The sequence below is a fragment of the Bombus pascuorum genome, chromosome 4 (assembly GCF_905332965.1).
Source record: "Bombus pascuorum chromosome 4, iyBomPasc1.1, whole genome shotgun sequence".
In the NCBI taxonomy this organism is placed as follows: Eukaryota; Metazoa; Arthropoda; class Insecta; order Hymenoptera; family Apidae; genus Bombus; species Bombus pascuorum.
In genome coordinates this window covers 7,758,711-7,782,986 of record NC_083491.1, presented here as the reverse complement: position 1 = coordinate 7,782,986, position 24,276 = coordinate 7,758,711, and the positions used below count along the sequence as shown (strand labels likewise).

At 38.3% G+C, this 24,276-nt stretch overlaps 2 protein-coding genes across 3 annotated transcripts in view; one reads left to right on the top strand and one right to left on the bottom strand.

Moving 5' to 3' along the window:
- The window catches only part of LOC132906569 (RING finger protein 17), a 309,846-nt gene that overhangs the window by 173,120 nt on the left and 112,450 nt on the right, over positions 1–24,276 (top strand). The window lies entirely within an intron of this gene.
- Positions 12,697–24,276, bottom strand: part of LOC132906586 (uncharacterized) — a 111,060-nt gene continuing 99,480 nt past the window's right edge. Inside the window, exon 3 of the mRNA XM_060958913.1 lies at positions 12,697–13,979. Coding sequence (XP_060814896.1) covers positions 13,633–13,979 — 347 coding nt within the window. The 3' untranslated portion in view covers positions 12,697–13,632. The remainder of the gene's footprint in view (positions 13,980–24,276) is intronic.

The window sequence follows — 24,276 nt, the reverse complement described above, 5'->3', positions numbered from 1 at the left end:
GAGAGAGGAAACGAGTGGTGACCACGAGCAACGTTTATGAAAACTTTCTGCATCGACTGCACCACAGCCACGAATAAAATAACGCCGTGGATTATTCCAACCCTCTACCCAGGCCACTTCCCTCCGAACAACCCCAGTCAGCGGATGAACGGATCCTTCCTTCCTTCTGGCGAGCTGAGTGTTGTGGCCCAGGTTTACAGTAGAAGTCAAGTACTGTATAGGTTGATTCACAAATACAACGCTTCAGGGGGTGAACGTATACATCGAACTGAGTAAAACGCACGTATTTTATATGGATATCGATATTCGAGTTACGGATAATTGAAGAAAATGTTCTAAGTGTAGAAAGTATTGAATATTTAAGATATAATGGCCGTGATCGATGTCTTGCAGTTGTATTAGGTTGAGCTTCGTTTAAGATTGGTATATAGTAGGTCGTAGTCTAAGGTATTATTTATTTATAATTATTAGTATTGGTACAAGTGAAGTAGGCAAACTGTATCTTGCAATCTAAAGTTGTTATTGAATAGTTGAATATTTTTTATAATCTGGTAGTGCAAGTATATTATATAACGTGCTGGTTGACGTCTTGGAGTTGTATTAGGCTAAGGTTTATTTAGGATTGGTACATAGTAGGTCGTAGTCTAAGGTATTATTTATTTATAAGTACTAGTATTGATACAAGCGAAGTAGGGGCAAACTGTATCTTGGAATCTAAAGCTGTTATTGTATAGTTGAACATTTTTTATAATCTGCTGTGTTGGTTGACGTCTTGGAGGTGTAGACTTATTAGACTTCGCTTCATTTTAGAATTCTAGTTAAGTAATTCAACGTTCTTTTGCAATCAGAGGGTATATATAGTGAGCTAAATATTATGTATAGTAAAATGTATAATATTAAATTATCGAATAGTGGGTATGCTTGGTAGCTTGGTGTTGTATTAAAATATCGATCTTGATTAAGAGAAGTGTGCTCATAAAACTAGTAACAAATAATAACAATGCGTAAAATATATTACAATCAACTTATACGTGGTGAACAGGATACAGTTGTTGGACATATTTGTTTCAATATGAATTATGATGTTAAGAAGATATGGCTCATTATTTAAACTAACAGCAGACTAGTATGTAGTAAATCCTTCTTGAATTATAAGATGGGTATACTTATGAGTATTAGGAAACTTCATTCGACTTTTGAAATTATCACATCAGAATATGTAAAATGTAAATTAAGTGAGACTATGAATTATTGCTTTAACTGGTACCGAAGTGGAAAGTCTGATGTCTATATTGTTGCTTCCAACTACAACGAGTCTAGTGCACGAGTTGTTTATGCGGAGGTCAGTGACTGTTTAATGCATCTTCGTGATTCGACCAACGCTTGTTAGAGTATTCTTCGCCTCGAAGACGACTCTTGAGTGTTGCGTTGCATGGTGGAGCCAGTGGAAAGTGGAGCTGACGAGTTGAAGTGAGTTGATTGTAATGATCATCCTATTAGCGACCAGCTTTGTACGTGGTAGGTCCGTAGAAATTTTCTGGTTTCTTATATTCTGATTTATACACGTGGTATACAGGTTTCTGCTTTCTTATGTCCTGATTCTGGTCGCGTTTAATGAAAATTGTCTGTCTTTCGTAGAGAAACAGAGTAATTGAAATTTTGCATTTTGTAAATCGTTATAGAAAAGTGGAATAAGTGTAATTTGCAATTGCATTTTCAGACGTTTTTATTAAAATATAGAGTAACTATATATCGTTTGAAATATATGTCTTCGTTGTTTCTTCTACTCTTTTTAAATGTCAGAATAACAAAGTAAAATTTTACTGGCAGATTCGGATATTAAAATAGTAGATTATGCGATGTCGTGTTTATTATACATTTAAATATTGTGATAAACATAAAACGGAAATGGAACGCTTGAAATTCATTCGTGTTTCATTCGAAAATGAACATTCAACTTTTGTAGATAAATAACACGATCGATACGGCTATACAATATCATTGGGAAAAAATGGCTGTTACTTTATTCTTCCGAACGATCATAAACAGTAGGAAAAATTAACGCGTTCGACAATCGAAGTTTTTATTGGTTTAATCGGGAAAGTTTTGTATCTATTGATCTTATCTCAAACCCGGAACTTCAAAAATTCAATTTATAAGCAAGGATCTCGTCGACGATAAATTTGTCTGTGTCTAAGAAGAGATCGAAATCTTCAGTCATCGAGGTAGCTAATTAGGGCTAAGAGACGAAGTTCGAGAAATTAAGGAAAACCTGACAAAGAGAAAGAAGCCTGGTTCGACTAGTTAAATTCTCAAAGTTTTAATTCGCTACAAATTGTATTAATTCATTCCAAATACAAATACATAGCTATTCTCATGTAACTGTAATCGACATAGTAATACTAGCATAAGTGACTAAATTTCTATTTTCATAACGAGGAAAAAGAAGAAGAGTAATAAATTCGTATATTCGATGGCTCTCAACATCATTTAAAATCCTAGATAGCCAATGTGTGAGTCGTATCATAAAATAGGTCACACAGCACTGCATGTGATTTTTATTGTAGATTTTTAGCTCCAACATTGAATTAAAATTACATATATGTAAAAGTATTTACATATAAATTAATTTACCTACAAGTATAGAGTTTTCCGTATCATTTTGTAGTATGTACATACTTTCATAAGACTATTTACCAAAATGTGATACTATGAAAATGAAATACAGAATTTCACCAAATCATCGTGGAAGATAATAGTATGTGTAAATACTTTCCATATTTTTAATATCTGTAGTTTCTTTATCTTATTAAAAATATTTTTCATATACGCGAAACATTACATATTCCATACAATTAGCTGCTATAAGGAGCTCGAGAAAGATTGGAGAATTCTATTCTAAACAACAGAGAAACACCATAAAGGAGAAGAAAAACCTGATGATACAAGTCATCCACTCCGCGGATTTCTTTCGTGCGCGTCGGTCGGTAGCTGCGTATTGGCACGATCACGATCTTCTGGCCCAACTATACAATCGGTAACGAAGCCAAGAAGGACACCGGAGTGTCTTTCGCGCCTGTTCTGCTCGAGAAAGTTAAGGCCGGCATCGCAGTCTGCCGGTCTCACCGACAACTAAAGAGAATTACTTTCGAACTCTCGTAGACCGATAAAACAGGCCCTCTCGTTCGGCGTGCACGCCAGCCTGCCGAACCTAAAAACTTTCCGCGCTCGTAAATGAGCCGGCCTGTCGGAGCCAGCGAGTTTTATGAGCCATTTGCATCCGGCTTTAAAAGTGCCGCGAGTCCTGCAATTAAAGGCGCGCCCGCTGCATCCTGGATCCACGTCCTGGTATTCGACCCTCAGCGTTTTTTGACGCTCACCCCCTTTCGCTCGCCGCTTTCCACAATTTCAGACTTTACGCTCTCCCCCGCCTCTGGAAAAACCACTCGCGCATGGAACGACCGAATGGAACCCTCCTGCGGATCCTGGAGACAGGATCGCCTCTCTTTTACTTCTCTTCCTTCGTACTTTCCTTCTTTAGCTCTCTTTCGGGACGAGTCGATGCTACTTTATTGTCTTGGTTTGATGAGGTTAGGTTCGTATCATAGGATGGTCAGAAACGGGGACGAAGGAGGTGGTTTGTGTGAGTTGATCATTGCTTGGGTCTTGGTGGAGCAGCGTTGGATCGAACAGAAGCCAAGAGCGGTTAGAAGAGTCGAGTTTTGTGCAGAACGAAGAACAGAGAATTATTTTTCTCAAACAGGAACAATATTCCTTTAGCGTACAATTATTTTCTAAGCTTCAAAGACAGTGTCACAGTAAGAGATCTTGAGCTATACGTGAAAGTATCAAACGACACCGTATACAATCTTCAAACTGATGATACTGATTAAAAAATATATCTCGTAATGAAAATATTAATTAACGCCACATGGGACCTTCAGACTCGTGATCTATGAGCCCTGAGGCTGTAACAAACGCTAAACCGGTTGATGAATCCACATAGAACAAGAGACAGAGTGTCGGGCTAAATATTTAATCATTCGAAAGTCGTTGCAAGCTACATCCGCGAATATTCTTCCATAATCCGCGAGCCTATTTATCTACGATCTTCTTACAATTGTCATGAAACAAAAGAGATTCACGCGTGCGCAAATGGAAACAGAAACGACGGAAATGAAAACGAGCGAAGCATATCAACGGGGCTGGCTAGGGTAAAAATGCCAGACGAGATTGGATTCTTGAAAGTGGCTCGTGCGAACCCCACCTGATTACCAGTTTCGTTGATGGATTCTTAGGCCAACCCTCTGCCCTCTCGCGCTCGACAGTTTCGCCAATCCACGTCCGCTAAATCTGCGACAATCGTCGTTCCTCGCTGTGTGCTACTGCTCTGATTTTATGACCATTTTGGATAAACGATTCTGGTATTTGTGTGCGCATAATATTGGCAGATCGGTTGGCCTCATGGACCAATCGCACTTCTACACGCACCTGAGCTACCCCAATCGTAGATACTTTACGATCGCTTGGAAATCGGGATGACTTTCTTGGGAATTTTGTCCCTTGCATCGGCGTAACGAAAGCTAAGCTTGGTTTACATAATTATTAATGTATCGTGACGATGAATCACTGTGATAGGAATCGTTTGAGAGTTGTAAAGACGAGTTTCCTTGGATATTATTGGTGATAACGCGTCTTTTAAATATAATTTTTAAAGAGAGGAAGTTATATACATTCTGAGAATTCAAGGGTCTCAGAAAATCTTCTGTTGATATTTGACGCGAATTATGAATTTTAAATTACAGGCAATTTTTAGTAGAATTGATAATAGGTGAAGGAGGTGCAACACGTATGTTGTTTTCATCGTATAAATACTAGTAGTTCTTATATTAATAAGAATATATCTTGTCGCTGATCATGATTGCTGTTCTGTCATCGAAAATGTACAATAACCGCTTGATCAACCGTCACAGAAATAATTAAAAACACTAGACAAACAACGGAACAAAAAATATAACAGCAAAATATATCGCTATAATACGCGAGCGTAGATAGTCCGGCGCAATGGAACGCGTCGTCTTCGTTGAATTCTCGGAAATGAAACTACAAAGAGTCAGTTTTATTTCAGCCCCGGTTGCGTTTGACACGGAGTGGAAATGTGGGATATTTATCTCGATGGTAAATAATATGTTCCGTATACTCGTTGGCGAATTTTCGCGATTCGAATCAGCATAATTTCAACGCGTCCAGCGCATCCATGTATTTAATTAGCAGCAAAAAGTGGTCGATCGATGAAACGACGTCAAAGTAACAGGAAAATTATTAAAAATCGAGGGACACTACGCGCGCGATTGCACGGTCCATCCCCTGCTGTTCCATCCCCTCGAATTTCCGGCTATTCGGATTGTCAAATGAGCCGGAAGCTGCGAACCGCCCAATAATTCGCGCGTCTCGCACTCTGCTTCATTTTAAACGCGTTGAAGACTTAAGTCTCTTTTCAAATATTCTCTCACTGGAACCAATTTTTCTTTTTCTCGATTTTTATACGTTTATGAAAAACTTGAAACTGCAAAAATACAGAATGCATATAATACAAAAAGATATACAAAATGTGCTATGACACTCGAACGAAACAAATCTCTGCTTAGGTTCTATTTCTTCAAGGGGCATTCAGACGATCGATATTATCGTTAATATTATTTTCAATATTTACAATTATTTTAATATTTGATCGCTTGGAATCTGGAAATCTTAATCTTGAGAATCTCAAATATTGTTAATAATGTCAAAACGCTTCTCCAGATACGTTTGATAACAATTTCAATTTACATAAACCTTCGCATTCTAATGGGTGAAATTTCGTTAATTTTCTGATTTTATTACTCCCTTCGCTGGAAATTCTACACTGGCAGAATATTTCTCTGTTAATTTTTCACAGTCAGTATTTAGCTCGTTCTCTGAATTAAGAACAATAAGAAGCAGAGGTTCAAACTTCGTTTGTTCATTCCTTACTTTACCTTGTCTGTCTTCACCACCTTTCTTTTTTAAAGTTCGAATCCTTTATTCGTTCTTTGTGATCAGTTTTCTTCGCTGGTGTATCGAAAGGCGATGGAGAAGATAAAATTCTAGCGTTAGGAGAAAGACAGATTTCACGAGTTTAATGGACGTTCGTTATTTTTTTCCAGGATGGCGCGTGCCAACCGGGGGAATCGCGCAATTTTCAACAAAAGCAACTTTTAATTATTCAGCAATTTTCTTCGTTAACCGTTCCTCATTAGCGAATGGCTACTAAAGGGCGGTCATCCCCCTCTTCTCTAGCTCCGCATCTCTTTCTCTCTCATTAAAGATACATTTCATCGAGAACTTTTGAAACTAATTCACTTTAATTTCGCGTAAGGTCTATCGTTCCATTATATTAAAGTACCGAGTTCCGTCGCGTTGGTAACCGGCCGGCAGAATTGTTGGCAGGAATCGATACAAACAATTTTCGGCTTTTTTATCGTTGGGACGTTGCATTCTTCCAGAAAAGTAGCGATCAATATCACCGGAGCAACACAGACCGGTATTTTCTGATATTCTAATTGCAATTCTCACAATTTTTAATCCCAATCGTTACGATTTTAATTGCGATTGTAGTCGTTGTGTTTCTTTTTAATTACAAACACGTGTAATCTGAATAATTTTTCTTCAAACACCACCGTTCTTTATTCTTATTTGAGACAGTAAAGCGAACGTCGTGAATCTCTAAGCTTCAATTTGAGCAGAATTCTTGAAAAACGTATGTCTTGCGTAGATCGTACAAATATATGAAAAATGAAACTAATTTTTCAGTTTATACCTTAATTTTTCAGAAATAGAATAATTCCATAATCATCATTGTTATTATAATTTAAAAATTCTCTTCGACGAGTACTTAATAGAACATATATGTATAAATTGTTAAGACGTTAAATAGAATATTATAAATATTAATACGTATTGGATGAAATATTATAAATACTAATAGACATGGAATAAAATATTACAACAAGAAATTTATATCTATGTACAAGATATGTGTTCGAATATTTTCGTGACGCAATGTACATTTCTTTAGGAATGAGAAATCTTAAAATGCAAAAGAATAACGTCAGAGGATAACGACAAGAGTAAAAGTTTGATTAAATGCGTAACACGAAAAGTGTAATCAAGTATACGGTAATTTGTCGCTCGTACCATAATGAAAGATCATTCGAAACACGTCGAAAGCGATACGTGCCCAGACTCGCGGCTACGCCATAAATTAAAACGGGAGAGTTCGATGAGTTGATCATACGTCGCTTACATCAAAGGTTTCCAGCCATGTGAGGAAAATAAGGACGCGTATCTTAATCAGGTTTGTCTAATTCGGAAGAACGTGTCTTGCAATTCGTGTCACTCGTTACTCGCTGGGACCTTTTTTTCCTTCTTCTTTCCTAACACTCGTAGCATTTATGCTTAGGAGTACTTGCACCCTAAATACACGTGTATACGTTTGAATTAAAATGAATTATTTAGTGTAACGTGGCTAATTTTATCGAACTACAAAGTGTAATTTGGTCTACGATAAAGGGTATTAATTATCGTTGCTGATTTTGTTATTTCTAGTTGTTTGACCACAATAAAATTTAAAATACAAAATGCGAAAAATAATTTAAAATACAATTTGGCCAAAGGAAGCATTCTCATGAGAACATTATTGGTATCCTCAAAGTTAGAACAAAACAAAAGAGACAAAATGTTTGTGGTATTAAAACAAGAAAAGCAAAAGACGTACAATGTGTCTGTTAAGAAGTTGTTCGATGGATAATTAATTTCGCTAAAACGGGATCTCGTTTGCGAAAAATCATAATATAAACTCGATTCTTCCATCTCAATATTCGATTAGGACACCTGGAAAATATAATACGCTAATCATGCTCACGCATACAGTTTATTTCCAGAATTCTTAATTATGTTTACATTTCCTGTCAGATTATTTCGTTACAGTCGCGATGATTCGTTCGCTTAACTATATAGCACGGTATACACAGTCCTTGTCGCATGGCTACTTATCAGTTCGACTAAATCGTATTTATATTATGTACACAGAAAATATTTTTTCATTGGGTGGTGCACGCAATGTCACAATAAAAAAGAATATGCTTTTCTCCTCTCAATTTTTTTTAATTATAAAAATCATGAAAGATCTATCAAAAAAAGAACTATACATTAATACGTACTTGCAGCTTTAGCAGCCATTTCAATAATGCCCCGATTTTATCGAAAAATAAATTCGATTTAAGTAATAACCTGATAATGTGTTATACGGCAATCTCTGCCTTCCAGTTTTATATCTACATATTCGTTTCTGTGTTGCTTTTTTATAAAAAATATTCAGATTGATAATAATTTTTCATGATTTCATTCATGGTTCGCTGCGTTAGGTTTGATTCAGTTATTGGTATTAGTTAGTGGTAGGAAAAGAAGGTTAAGTAGATAAATGTACCTGCTCGATCGTTTCTAGTCAATTATTCGTCGATGTTTAATCGGAATTTAATTTTTATAAACTCATTACCAGACTGCGGATTTTTATGCATTTGACTATAGAAACTTTAGAACTAGAAAAATGTACATAATGCAAAAATATACAAAATATCGAAAGTACAGTACGTAATATAATATTCAGTGGTTGAAATAAATTTTCACTCAGGTTCAGATAATTTGACTAATCATTTAGCTTTATAAAAGTACGAATTTGCATAAAACTCTGCAATCTGCTCGTTGCTGTTTTCTTCCCTTTTCATTGTAACAGTGTAACGAATCTTTTTTTCAAAATCTTTATTTCGTACAATAAATGCAAATCAATGTAAGCTGAAATTCGCACGAGAATTTTCCCTATGCGTATGTGCGTGTCACCGTACATACAGATACAAACTGACCTTTCTTTCTTCGCAAATAAGTTCGAACTTTTCATAAATAAACTATTTCGTCATGATCATCGTCTGTCTTAAAAGAGAGATCAGCATGATCGTTAATATCGTCCCACTATTACAATGAGCCAGACGCAAGAACGATCGATAGCAGTCGAAACGACGCAGTCAATGAAACGAGAAATGCGCGACGATGGTTTTCAGGAGACAAACCGTGGACACAAACGAACGACACGTTATTATTAATTGCCAGCAAACTTGCTGTTGTCGTATTTCGTTCGGTTCACGGTGCGTGCACAATTCTATTAGCGGATATCGATTCTTGAAAGCGTTGACTTTTGGCCATACCGCCGCGCGAACAATGTTGCTTCGCCTTTGTTCCTTTTCTCTCTTTTTTTCTCATTCGTTCCGCCGTCTATCAGTAGCCTATTGTGATTTAAGTGCATCGACGATGAAACGTCATGATCGACGATAGACTGACAATCATCATAAATTAACTGTTTGTCTCGTAATGACATATCCTATTTTCTTTCTTCTTCTTTTTTTTCTTTTCCAACTTTGATTAATTCGGTTAATTCATCGTGGAAGAGCGAAGCACTGAGAAGCCAAAGTAATTAACTGTAATTTTTGGAAGTTCGTTAATTTTGGTACAATATTTTGTATTGATAATGAACCTTTTAGAAATCAGACGATATCGTGTGGAATATATCGAAGAATTATTTATTAGGAAAATTTATTATGAGTACACCTTTATTCATAATTTTCGTTTGCAATGTCAGAACATTTACAGGTGAATTTACAGTTATTAGAGAATTGTTAAAACGTCCAATATTATAGACCCCAGAAACTAACACAAGAAGAACTATCATTCTTGCAAATTCGACGAACGTAGACGATCAGAAGACAGAGCTCCATGAAACTTGGTCTCTTCGATCATTTATTGAGACTTGTACAACTCGACAATTCTTTCGTAAAATAGAACACTTTTGGAACTATAATTTTTCCTGCAAACTCATTGACTAAAATATCGCCAGAGATCGAGCGAAAGAGGATCAAGAAACAAACCTTCGTAAAAACTACCTTTCTCAATTTGTCAATAACCTGCGTTACTTAATAATCATTATAAATCGAAAAGTTCATAGAAAAGGAAGCATAACTTTTCTAAAGCAAAGTCGATTCCCCGGAAAAGTGACTATGAATCAATCGAGGAAGAGTGGAAAAACAAGAGGATCAAAAAATACCACTGTGAAAACCATCCCCTTTGACCATATCGCAGCCCTGTGTTTGCTTGTTCGGTAGCGTTTTCACGATGACGCAGAGCCGCGTCGAGTTGTTTGCCGTGGCACAACAATTTCCCGGGTCCATTATCGCGCGTATAATCGCGATCGTTCCACGTGTAATCGCAATTGTTGCACGTATGACCGATCGTCAATTGGTTCGTTGCTAAGCGAAGCGTCAGGCCTTGGGGCGAACGCGATGCAATTACGCAGTAGCCGCGCGCGATTGTAAGACATAAGCTGATCGAATGGATGCGCGCGCGTGGTTCGTTGTTTAAGCGAATAATCACCATGGATTCGACGGAGTTCACAACTCCGGGGAAACAGTTCGATATAGCCTGACGTTCTTTGTGGGATTTAACAGATTCACCGCCATTACGGTCGCTGGTGATTAACAGATGGAAACTTTCGTGTCTATATGTTGAAATCCTACAATACGTAATTATGATTTTATTATGCGCTAGCGAATATCGTTTGGAACAGATAGCCATTTGTCGACTAGTTAGAAATAATATAAAAATTTCATCGATACATTTATTTTACACTGCAAATAAAGCGAAGAGAGTGTAATTGAAAAAAATATGAAAAGCAAGTTCCATATACTTGCGGCAATTTTATTTCATATGATTTTATTATATGCTAGCCAATATCGTTTGGAACGGATAGCCATTTGTCGGGAATTAATTAGGAGTAATGCAAAAATTTCATTAATATGTTCATTTTAAACTACAAACGAAGGGAAGTGAATATAATCTCGAGAAATATAGAAAAACAATTACTATACATCCGGAGCGATGATGTTTCCAAACTCTAAGATCAACAGAAACGGTGAAACGCGTAAAATGATAAGAAATTCCTAAATCGAGCCGCTAATGCGTCCATGAAAATCGACAATTTCACCGACTATTTAACTCGTCTGTACCAAGTTGTCAAGTTAAAAATTCCAAATCGTGAAAGTTTCGTCATCCGTTGCCAATCAAAGAACATCTCAGAGCCTATCCACGGCTTAAGCACACGTGTATAACGAAGTTGTCTGTTTACGATGCGAAGTATCGCGGGGAGTCTCGATCCAAGATGGATCGAACAACGCCGTTCGTTGAATCCCCGTACAGGTGAGCTCGTCTCGCGTATTATTACCTGGCCGGGGAAAACTCGACTACCTCCGCCGTAAAGATCGACTAGTGCACTGGCATCGCTCTTTATTTTCACGACGTAGAGAGGACGAAGGAGGGATGTACCTCGTCCCAAATGCGATCTCATCAACGATTAAGAACCGCACCGAGGATTGAAGCGCCGTCTTCTTCCGCGTCGAGTTAGTGGAAGGGAAGAAAGATCGCGAGCGGTCGTCCTTCTTCAAGACTCTTCGCTTTTACTGACGCAGCGGTGCTCATCGAGCCTTTCTTTCTTTAATTCTTTTCGTCTTTCGTCGTTTATATTTACGACTGGAGTACGTTTTGATTTTGTCTCGAGTCGAGTACATCGACTCCGATGGAATTTAGTCCAATAAGAATGATGCGATTGGAGCTACGGTTTGTCTGTCTTCAGATTGTTCGAGTAAATTTGTACAGAAGCAATGGAACGGTGCGGGTAGTTAGGAATGTGATTGCGTTTGCATGTGAAGATATTCGAGTTTTGGAAAGGTGGAGTGCTCGACGATGGATTTCTTGAGTTTGAGGAACAGGAACAGCAACTGTCTGAGCGCGTACGTCTGGTTTTATGTCGTCAGCGTTTTTTAAATGGATACCAGTTTTTGTACCAATGACATAGAGTTTGCGTGCACGTCACTCAAAGGATCGTTCCTATTGTTGAAGATAATCCATTAGATCGAAGTAACTAAACAGATTTCCGAAGCGAACGATTTTACTGATCGACTGATTTGCGTGTTTCACAACTTGTAATATGCTCTTATCTAGGGTGTCGTTTAAAATCTCGTATACTATTCTAGGATGGTAGCTTGCAAATCTTCGTTACTACGGATAGCAATTACTTGACTATTGAGTAGCTTAATTACTACAGTGAAGTAATTTCATCGACTTTTTGTGTAACATATGAAATGTCTTTATTAGTTTTCTTTTTTCGCTTATTATTTCAGATATCTTTGTCGATAAAACTTCATTTATCTGAACGCGTTGAGAACAATCGATGTAACCATAATTCTAAGTAATTATGATTTTTATTCGAATAATACGACTTTATGTCCAGGTGTACTAGGAGTTTGAAATTTTGTTCTAACTAAATGGTACGAAATAATTCCATTATAATTCGTTGAATATTACATATGTTACTATATTATCATTAATAACACATATCACGGATTTAATTTATAACTTGAAAACTATCAAATGATTTCGCTTAATAATTCATATATTAAAACGTGAATCTGCGTGCTATCATCCTACGAAACAGGACCAAAATCGAAATCAGACACCTCGGTATGTCCTGTCGAATTCGTGGCACTTAAACTATCCATCGTTTCCTCTACTTGTTAAACAAACTCCGCCTCAATCTTCATCGAACAGCTTATCCTATAAACCAACCTAGTGGCACTTCGAACAAATTCTATCGTATCCTTTTTAATCTTACTTCGACTATTCGTCTCTATATTAATGACATTCGCGATTGCTATATCGATATTCTACGCTAACATTCACCGTCATTCACTCATACAATGTTACATAGGTAGATCGAAAAGAAATACAGGACTGCCTTGTTATAATTAGAAGAGTGACGCTACATGACCCGACTTGTACATGTGACAAAGGATCGTCAATTAATAACGAAAATTCGTGTGCTCTATCTGTATGAAAGTGTAAAAGAACGTGCACTTATTGATACATTTTATTTTAGCTCTATGAACACATAGAACTACATACAACTAATTAACTTCGATGTGAAAACTGGACAGTATCAACTAACGAAGCGACGAAATATATTATTTGACCCCGTATCGCGTCCTACTGTTCCTTCTTCGACAGTTTTTTGAATTTATACTGAATAGAAAGAAACGATTGCACATACTCATTGTAAGAATGACGCGTTTCCAAGTTACGTTCGACTATATTTGGGATAACAGAGGCACACGTACGAATTCGTGCATCTTCTAAAAAGATTCTAAAGAAATCCTATCATTCTTAGGGTTTCTTGTAACACTGTTATTCTGGTTAACTGGCCAGATGTGACGTCAAACCCCAATCAACTAACAAGGCATTTCTGTGTATCCACTTCTCTCCAGTTCCAACTATTCGCAAAACGGTCGACACGATCATCTTATCTGCCAAGAAAATACAAGTCCATCCAGACAGGTTCTCCGTCAATGAAACAAAACCTTGGAGCAGCCTCTTCTTTCCTTTTTGCCAGACGAATCGATGATGCGACCGATCAGTCGCGTCGGCAATGAACGAGAACGCAGCCTCCGCTTCTCAGCTTCATTTCCGCCTAACGAAGATATTTTCAAGAAGCTCCTTAGTGATGAGTCTATGTGGTCTCGTTGGACTCTCCGTGGGTCTGCCATAAAGACGACTGTTGATGGCGTACAACTTGGGACTGAGTTCACATCTGACGTTGAACCACCAATCGCAGACGAACACTGCTTGACTGAATTGTGTACCATTTGGGCAAAGAAAAGTCGCCTGACGGCCATCTATGTCGCAGTAATGCCACGCTTGGCATCTCGTTTCCACGTCCGCGAAGAAGCCTGGGTATGGCTGGTCGTCGCAGTAGAAATTCGTGTAGGGAACTTTGCCAAGCACTGGATAATCCGTGCCTGCTCGACCTGTAAGTTTATCAGAGAGTTTGGTTAGTTGACGCTTCTTCAATGGGTCGTTGATATTTTTCTTGTTCGATAGAGAGAAGAATAGATGGTTCATTCTATTATTGGGAGCGACATGAAAGGAAGTGCAAGAGAACTGGTGAGAAGATGGTTGTAAGATGTCACCTTTTAGGATGATTTGTTGAGACGTTCGAGATCTTGTCGCGTCTTAATTGATTTTTGTTTTCTTAGGAAGAATCGTAAGATTTCTGGTTACTTCTTGAGCAAGGATTGTTTCTAGATTGTTTGCAATAACTTCACTCGCCTATATATATATATATATATATATATATATATATATATATATATATATAACATGGATATAATTAAACATATGACATAATTCAGTTTCAATTTGATGTTACAATAAAATCAGATCATTTGATCTTCGGGTTTCAGTCAGGATAGACTTGAAGCTGTTTCAAACTCGAACCAGCGAACTGCAACGTTCACGAAACTTCGAAACAAAATCTGAAACACCGCTCTTCCCCCTCTGCTATTTTAAAAGTCGCGAGTACCAAATTAGCATGAGAAGCCTATATGTCGACATATTGCAGTAATTCATGTTGAAGGACGATCCCTAAAATCCACCCGTCCAAACACTATACTTCGGTTCAAGGTGATTATCCTGTGAAGGCGATAGACGACGTCGTGTTTTATCCGAAAATCTCATTAACTGACATAACTAGATACAGGACGATTTCGAGGGACGATAGCTGGCAAAGAGAAGGAGGAAACAGAGAGAAGAGGATCTTTCCCCTCGAACCGATCGCGGAAATCACGAGACGGCGAGCGGATCGAGCAAAGCTCTCTCTGCGAGAGGCCTGCGCTTTCGATTGTATCCTCGATTAATTGGTGGAAATGCCGCGAGGTCGAGATGCACCGCGCGTGTTCGGCCCAGCTGACACGTGTATTACCTGTACAAAGCAGCCACCTGTATTACCTGCACAAAGCAGTCACCTCGCCAGGTATCGACGTGTACACGTCGACGGCAGCCAAATCCCCGATCTGCCGTCGCGTCTACTGCTTAACGATGCATGCAACATGCTTCCCCCGACCTGTTTACACCATGGCGAGTAGAGATCCCCCACCGTTTAATCCATCGGATTATCGTGGATCTGTTTGACCGTCCTCGAAGATGATTCTGTTTGCTAGGATCCTGGAGTGGAGGAGGTATTGTTACAGATATCGCGGAATTGTGGTGAATTTAGGGGCGAAAGAAGAAACGAAATTATTGGAAAATTTGCAAGTGACATTGTACAATTTTAGATAATTAACATTTCGAGAGTATACTAAAATGATGGAGAATGCAGGCTGGAGGATTTGAGAAGTAATTGCCTCTTTGTTAGGATTTAATAAGGAGAAGATTTTTCAGAGTATTATGAAGATTCTCGGCTTGTGTTATAATAACTTTAAGCTCCCTTTATAGTAGTATATTAACGAGCAAGGTTAGGGCTTTGAAGATGATAGTATACCTCGTAATGATAGTAGTAAATTCATAAAGTTAATTAATACAGGTATTCAGGCTTCGGCAACTGGGATTTTCGCTTGTTTCCTTAAAGTATTTAGTCTTTTACATTAGAGCCTGGAATTTTCAGAAACTTGAATTTCAAATCAAATAATAAAAATTCCATTGTTTATTTTTTAACGATCAATAGAATATTTAGTTGCTTATGTAGTAACAAATTTCTGTATCGAATTTCTATGAATTTACGGTTTCGATTGTGCTTTCGGGCCTTTATTTGCTCATATTCGCGGCAATTCGATTACTCTGTCACGCGATACGTATTTAATCCAACTACTGATTTTATTCGAGTAATATTATCACAACCTTGTTATATCATGGTCCGTATATTCTACGCGTTATTTATATAATAATAATAGAGATAGCTATTAGCACGGTGAACAAAGAGACGGAAAAAACTTGATCTGGATAATGCAGTAGATTGGGACAACCATCTGAAAAGCGAATTGTCTCTGGATCAAACCTTAATCCAGTAAACCGGTCGGCTGATCCTTTTTCCTCCCTACAATTTGTATTCTCAAGGGTAACTGCGATTTGCATTCATAGAGTTCTCCACGCTTTCCTCGAGTCCAGCTCACAGTTCCAAAGAACTATCCTTTTTTTTTCGATAAAGAACGCGATTGTCAAAGGTGCTACTTATTTACGCCGTTGCAGGTAACACTTTGTACTTTACTATCGGATAGTAATATGTAATATTTATAAATACTGTAGTATCGTAAACTATTATAATTAGTTTATTAATAATAAATGGAACAGATGTTAATTAAACAGAAAACAATGGTTATTTAACCTGAACTAATCGTAACAACGTATTATAATTAAGACAAGTAGATAATTAATTAACAATTCTCGTCAACGAAAATTCAACTCTCTCTTAACAACGCTAACAACACTATCTCGACAACGCAATCCGCACTCTCTGACTTCTCAACTCATGCTGCTGTTAATTCGTTTATTGTCCCCAGCAGCCCCTTGTCTTTTGTCTCAGCCTCGCTACGCACATGCTCAGCAACCGCTTGTTTATAATTTGCACCTCAGCAACCGCTTGTTTATAATTCACACCTCAGCAACCGCTTGTTTACAATCCGCACGACACCCCCCAAGCCCCTCGTCCACGATACTACAATACCATAAACTTTGAAAAAAGTATTTTCATCTGAAGCTATTTCTCTACTATTGAACGCATTTGAAACTTCGACAGTTCCGTTCATTTTCACAAATAACTACATCGTCGTCGTCAGTTAGCGTTTCTTAGCTATATATCCAAGTGCAAATTCCGAAACCCCTGCGAAATAGTACAAACAGATCCGGAAAGAAATATATAGACCTCTTACGAATTTAGCAATGCTTAACGATGATAATTAAAATCTGAAGAATGCGCGGCGAATTATAAAGACGTCGTTCCACGGAGCAACTAGAACGCAAGAAGCACGGGATGGTAGCTAAGGTGTGGGGTGGAAGGCAGGAAAGGAGGGATGGAAACGGAAGGAAGCATCGGCAAATATTTCATGAACACAACGAGTGACCCGCATAAAGAAGGAAATTGCTCTAAGAATCTTCAGTCTCGAATTGCTGGGCTGGAATAAATAAGCAAAACTCGTGGTGCACGCGAATCAAAGCGCGCGCGTTTTCCTGGCGCGGCTGCTTCTCTCTCTCCCTTCCTCTTCCACCGTCGCTTTGTCCAGCGTCCGTTTCCTTTCCTCGTCGAACAAATTCCTCCTAACGAGGGAGTCTCGTCGATAATAGACACCTTTTGCCTCTTTAGTCTGTCTGGATCTTCTCGGACAATTGTGAACTCGCATGGAAATATACGCGAGCCTCTTTTTCTTCTCATACCATTTTACTTTATTATCATCACCCTCTTTTTACCTACACTTGCTCGTGAAAGTGCGCGAATTTTTATAATAGAAAATTTGTATGTATGTTCGTGTAGCTCGTGTTATATGGAACATTTTGAAATTATATCATTGATGTTTAAAGATAGTCTAAAAATGTATATACACGTTACAAGATATTTATTGCAAACGTATGTTCAGTAAACATTTAGTATACAACACGAATATCTACCTATCTAAAACATATAATAAGTATTTTGCATTAAATGTGTCTCAACCGAATATCAAGGCTTATTAATATAACGAATAACTGTGTGTTTAAATACTTTTGTAATCTCTGTGAATTATTTACTTACGTTAAATATCTTCTATTTCCTATATACAGGGCATCTCAATTAAACGAGATCACATAATTACCTTCCTTATTTACGATTGCATAAAAAAGCTTCTCGATATAAAGTATTGCATATATATTGTTATAATAATGAAAAGATCTTTTTCTCAAATTCATTCTTCTTAGAAGATGTCGATGTGCACGTGTATTTGCAGATTTGTTCGATGCTTTACCAATATGTATAGTGATGATAGTCGAGTGGATGAAAAAATCTTTCGTATTCATAAAAGGTGTCTACAAGTGTTGGAATACTTTCGTAAGCCTCTATACGTTTCCCTCCGTTTGCTTCTGTCAGTTTCTCTTTTTATATGCATTGGCTTTTTGCTTTGTATCGCGTTCGAGCGTATCCTACGAAGGGAAAACTCTGTTTTCTTTGCGTCATCTTATCGTGCGACGAGGATCATATTTTATGGAAATAGTGTAATACGACTGCCAATAACGTTTCCAACGTTACCAGAGGCATTCATTAACGAATAATACGTACGGGATTTCATCGATTCGACGAACATAATGGGACATCAATCGTTCTGGGGACCAGATGTTGCGACAACGCGAGACTTTGAGGCTCTCGTTCCGTCTCGCTGACGATGCCTCTAAATCGTCTGTCGACATGTTCCTCTTCTACCCCCATCTTCAGGCCAAGTTAATGGCCGTGTACACTCGTCGCCTGTTAACAATTTATTGAATCAGCCCTGGAATGCTTATAATGCTATCAGCGCGGAAGCATTTAACGATTTGCTCGATTGCTACGATATTTTTCGAGAAATTTAAGATATAATGGAGATTCTTGCTTTTTCTTCGTTTTATATCTTTCGTTAGAATACCAGATGGCGGCTTCATCAGACGAATTTTATCAATCGTTTGCTGATCGCTATGCGTGTCTTTGTCTCGTTTACGAGACTTGAAGAGTGTTGCAATAACTTCAATTATAAGCTACAATGTAAAAATGCGATTGCATTGAAAACGGCCCAAAAAACAACGTTATACATTGCGATAACGATGATTTTAAAGAAATAACAAAGAAGAAACGAATCGCGTATCAGAATCGTTCGAAGCAGCTATGATTTGTTTGTAAAAAGAACGATAATAACAAACCATAACTATACACATGAAAACTACACGCAACACGGGTATAGAACGTGAAACCGAATTGCGATGGCCAGGTGCGCGATGGCAAAGCTTCTTAGCGAATTATAACCACTCGTGCGAGCCTTTCTTCCTCTCTGTTGTCCGTCTAAACAACTTTGCGTCAGTACTAGGAAGCCATAGCTCTCCGTTCTCCATCCCCTCCATTCTCTCCCACCCCCATTTCTACCACCCCGTAGCTATTCGAATCTCATTCGACGAGCAGCATAGTTTCAGGTGGCACATCTCGCCGATCTCTCGCTCAGCCCCAAGAATACGCTCGTTGTTGCCTCAAACAGAGGCGGATAGAGAGCAAGCTGACAGACACGATACAAACGAAACATCAGACAGGGAAATACTTGTATTCAGACAGAGACAGATTATATACAGGTGTAGAAGTAGAAAGAGACGCGGATACGTGACTATAGAGACGGAACGTGCACTTTCCAACATGGTTGGAAACTCGTCCGTATCGCAGTGACATCCATACGAAATTCGCACCTTCCATCGCTTGTCCGACCTGTTTTGTCACCGGAAGAGATTTCGTGTACCCGCACGAAATAAACGTCCTCCTCTCTCTTTCTACCAGTTCGGATCCTCCCTTCTCGATCACCACCTTTGTTCTCGTTCTCTTTTCCACTACCCATCCACCCCTTCCCTCTCCCTCTGTTACCCCCTTTCGTTTCTGTATTCGATTCGGTACTCTCTGTTCAACTTCGACTGTCTCTTCGTTGATGATACTAGCGTCCTCCCGACGCAAGCACGCCCGCTTCGTCCAGGTAATTATAACTTCGCCTGGCTTCACGCGGAAACGTATTCTCGTCCTCCGGCTTTTCATCCCTTGCACCGGCTCGCAACGCGAGACGATCGTTCTAATTATTTCGTTCCTTCGACGCGCAACGTAGCGGATTGTTTCCTAGTCGAATGTTACGCGAGAGGAGTTTCCGCGGATGGAATATTTTCTCTTCCTCTTTGGAAGAGGGGCGGTGGGAGGCAGAGGTTTTTTAGACGTGGAACAGTGTCGCGATGTTGTGAATGTGACACGTTGTATCGAGCAATTTCCGGAGGAATTATTCGTAGATTTAAGGCGTTTGTTGCGAGGAAAAGATGGTTGAAAGGTTATTCGTATCCTGGACAACCAATCGTAAGCAGATTTGAAATAAAAGGTAGTTTCTGGAGTATTAATTATAATTATTAATTATATAATGGCTCATTGTTACATTAGGCAATTTTGAGGAAGAAGAGATGTTTGTGGGGTAGTTTGTATTTTAGATTGTCAATTGTACGTCGAGTTTGAAGAGAAGGGTAGTAGGAACTGGAATTATCACTACGAATTCCAAAGATTGTTATTACTATTAAATAATATTTCTACAACAAAAATTGTTTACCTGTAATACACAGTTTTCTTAAATTCGTTGAAAGTATAACACATTGGAAAATTTTGTATAACTTGAAGCAGGATAAAGTCTAGTCTAGAGAAAAGTTCAAAACATATTCGCGATATTCGCATCAATATTTCAAAACAGCAAGTCAGAAGCGAGACATTACGATTCGAGATCCTTCGCGTTCCTTTTCACAAATCCAGGTTTTAAAGCTATTCTTATTCTCGAGGAAGGGATAGTAGCGCCTCCGAAGATGGCTTGACGGAACAGTAGAATTGTAACCAGCTGCTTCATCGTCAGGAATCTTTGATACGTGGCTAAAGTGTGGAATAAAAAACCCGTGTGAAATATCGTAGCACGGAACGAAGAGTTGCTATCCCTTTAAAAATCGCCACGGCTTTCGTCTAAAAAGGGTGCGCCATTTGCTGAGAATTCGCCATCTTGAGGGGAGTTTCGCTATTTGAATAGCAAATTCTGTGTATTCTATTGTATAATGAAAGCAAATTTTACTTTGTAACGTAAAACGGTACGATATTCTACGCGGCCGTTTAAAATGCATCAAAATATTTTATTCCCAAGCTCCTTCTGCTGTAGAAAAATTACGTTGTATGTAGTTGCTGTTGAAAGAAGATATATTAGACTTTTGAATATTTATTACGATTAATCACTCAGAAATGTAATTAACAGACGTGCGATCTTCTTAATCTTGCTATTTAATATTTTATCAGCTGCAGGAAAAAATTTGTAACAGAGAAATATTCGTTGCGTTGCTATCATTCCAACACACCATAAACAAGTAAAAAATTAACCAAGTTTGTATAATACATATACACTTTTGTCAACAAGTTTCGAAACACTTGCTAATTCCAAGTGTAAATTTTAACAAAATCTTCACAACATAGCATAATATTCTGTCTGTGCGCGACACGACACATCTTCACTTTCCGCCTGACATTTCGATCACGTATGAAACTATTTTTCGACGTTACGTCGAGCAATTAAAAATTTCATGGGATTCGCATTATATAGTTGTTGAATTAACGCTGAAATCATTGTTTATGCGATTATATATCAGCAATCGAGCATATCTGCGGCAGTATTATCTATTTAATCACCTGCTGATCGATGGATTAATAGTAATACCTGCTCCATTATCCTACTAGTCAATAGCGCTAGATATTCACACTGTTGACTTATCTTGAATTTGTATGGTACGATCAGAACTGGTGACATTCACATTGTTTATTTCATGCCAGGTTTCATGTGCTTAGAATATCTTTATGTTCCTTGCCCTCTATCATTTGCTTTTTGGCTAAGGTTTCCTTATTGTTAATTACTTGTTCCTAGAACACACTACGAATGAACAACGTGTTTACAAGAATTTGCTTTTTATCTTTTACTGTTTTCATGTAATAATTGTTCGTGCAAGATACTTTGTCACAAGAGAAAATGAAATTCATGCTCGGCAAATTATAACAATCTTCTATGTACTTGGAACAATAGACGTTGTATTATACTTCTTTAAAAACACCTCTATTTATTTCCAACGATTACAATAATTTTAATTAATATAATATAATAATATTCGTAATGAAACTGACATTTAAAGTACAAAAATTAGATTGTCCAACAAAAGAAACATGTAAGAAACCGCTCTCGAATAACCAAAGGGTTAATATTTTCATAAGCTCCACGTCTCTCTCGAACATCTTCATCTTCTCCGGTTAAACTTACAGCGTATCAGTTCAAATACAGACCACATCCTGCTCCGCTTGGCAAATCGGTGCAAATTAAAAATTACAAATTCACGACGTATTCAGCGACGAACCGTCACGAATCGATTCCCGGTTCCGTCGCAGCGTTTCGTTTGTCTTCAGCGTCCCTTCGGCTCTTGGAATCTCGCCAGGCCGTCTCGTCGAGGTCAGAGAAGAAGAACGCGACCAAGCAAAAAGGGACCATACATGCTCGAGGCGAGAATCTCTCTGCCTCTTTCTCTTGCTAAACCAAGGGAACGCGAACCGTAGAAAATAGCCGTAAGCCTGAAGAGAGAAAATCGCGTACCGATCCGCGGTTGTTTCTGTTTCTCATTGAAGAAGGAAAATCTATCCTACTGTTTGGCAAATGAAGGACAAACGCCTGGGAAATGCATCAGTCTCAGAGGTTCTGTCTGTTCTTCCCCTCTTTCTCTCTTTTATATCTTTCCGGTGGCAGCCATCGTCATAAAGTCAGTCAGCCGAACAGTACGAGGTTTGTCGCTACCCCCCTATCCCCCTTCCAACTAGTATCATTTCGCCTCTTTTTCCCACCCTTCTGTCTTCTCCTTCGACTTATCTCTTTTTCTTTCAGCCTCTCCCATCTCGACGCATCTCTTCTCGTCTCCTCGCGCTCGCGCGTGCTCGTACATTCCCGTTCATAAGTATCGGGGCACATCCTGGTTTTATATAGAAGACATTGTGATTAGTGGAAATTGTCGATGGAACGACTAATCGATGACAATTTTGGATAAAAACTCGTTTCGTGGCACACGGAATTTCTCACCTTTTTATGGTGTATGATAGTTTGCTAGGAATAGAGTCTAAAGATACTAATTTCAAGACACGCAGATCAAATTTTTGGAGTTTGACGTATATCAAATTTATGCATGTCGTATGAGGTTCGTGTGAATTGACAACTTTTTAGCTTAGGTTTACTTAGTATTATTCAGAAAAGCATGTTACCATCGGATAGGTAAGGTAAATTAGCGCATAACTTTACGTTCGCAAAATTCATCAGATTGTGGTCCCCACGCCTGAGAACCGCAATTTTTATGCCAAAAATTAAATATATCAACATTGCTTTCTTGTTATCGATAATCATTATCGATGAATTTGCTTGCTTTCGACCATCGTTCATTTTTAAAAACATTTCTATAAGTAACCAGAAACAATACCAGTTACCAATAACAAAAAACAAAAAAAAAGTTCGACTCTTCGTAACCAAAAACAATTTTCTTCGTCGATAATGTTTATCAGTGACCAGAAAGAATTATTTACAACAATCATTTCTTACCAAAATTGTTTCAATTAAAATGTTAATTCTTATGCTATATATATTTTTTTTAATTACGTGCAATAACCGTTATGATCCCTGGACTTAGTATACTTATGAACGGGGATGTACGTCGTGAAACGCACGAGGAAACGTAGTAAACCGCGTTTAGAGGTTCAACCGAGAAAGAAAAGAGAAAGGCGATCAGACGAGATGGTAGATTGAAGAAGGATAGAAATGCTTGGATCCGTCTCTTTTGCACCCTTGTTCTCTCGCGATTCCACAGCCCCCGGAATGCTCCTGCAGAATCTACCGCCTTTGGTTAGTGCAGAGGTCGCGTTCCGGGCTCGGCTATTTCATTATCCTATCCCAGAGTACGATGGGGAGACAGAGAGAAAAAGAGAGAGCTAGAGAGAAAGAGAAAGAGAGAGAGAAAGTAAGTGAAGAAGGATAAACGTGGAGGTAGGTCGGTTCCATCGTATAACCGACCCTTCGCGAGATTGAGTGGAACGTTAAGTCAATGAGATAACTTTACGCTGTGCCATATTGATTTTGCTCACGTTTTTCACATCTTTTCCGTGCTGCTGGATTTTTCTGTTGCCTGTGTTTAAAGGTGAGTCTTGGGTGCGTTGAGATTGAAGAACGGTTTCTTCATAGTTTCCATACGATGTCTTTTTAATACACATTCCTGCTTGTTCTTTATAGACAATAGAAGAAAAAAGAAGAAGTTTGTGGTTCGTGGTTTATGGTTGTATGGCTTTTTCTCTTATCGCTGGATCTTTTTTTGTACGAGTTCAAGGATGAGTGTTGGGTGCATTGAGATTGAAGGATGGTTTCTTCATAGTTTCCATACGATGTCTTTTTAATACACATTCCTGCTTATTCTTTATAGACAATAGAAAAAAAGAAGAAATTTGTGGTTCGTGGTTTATGATTGTATGGCTTTTTCTCTTGCCAGTGGATCTTTTTATTG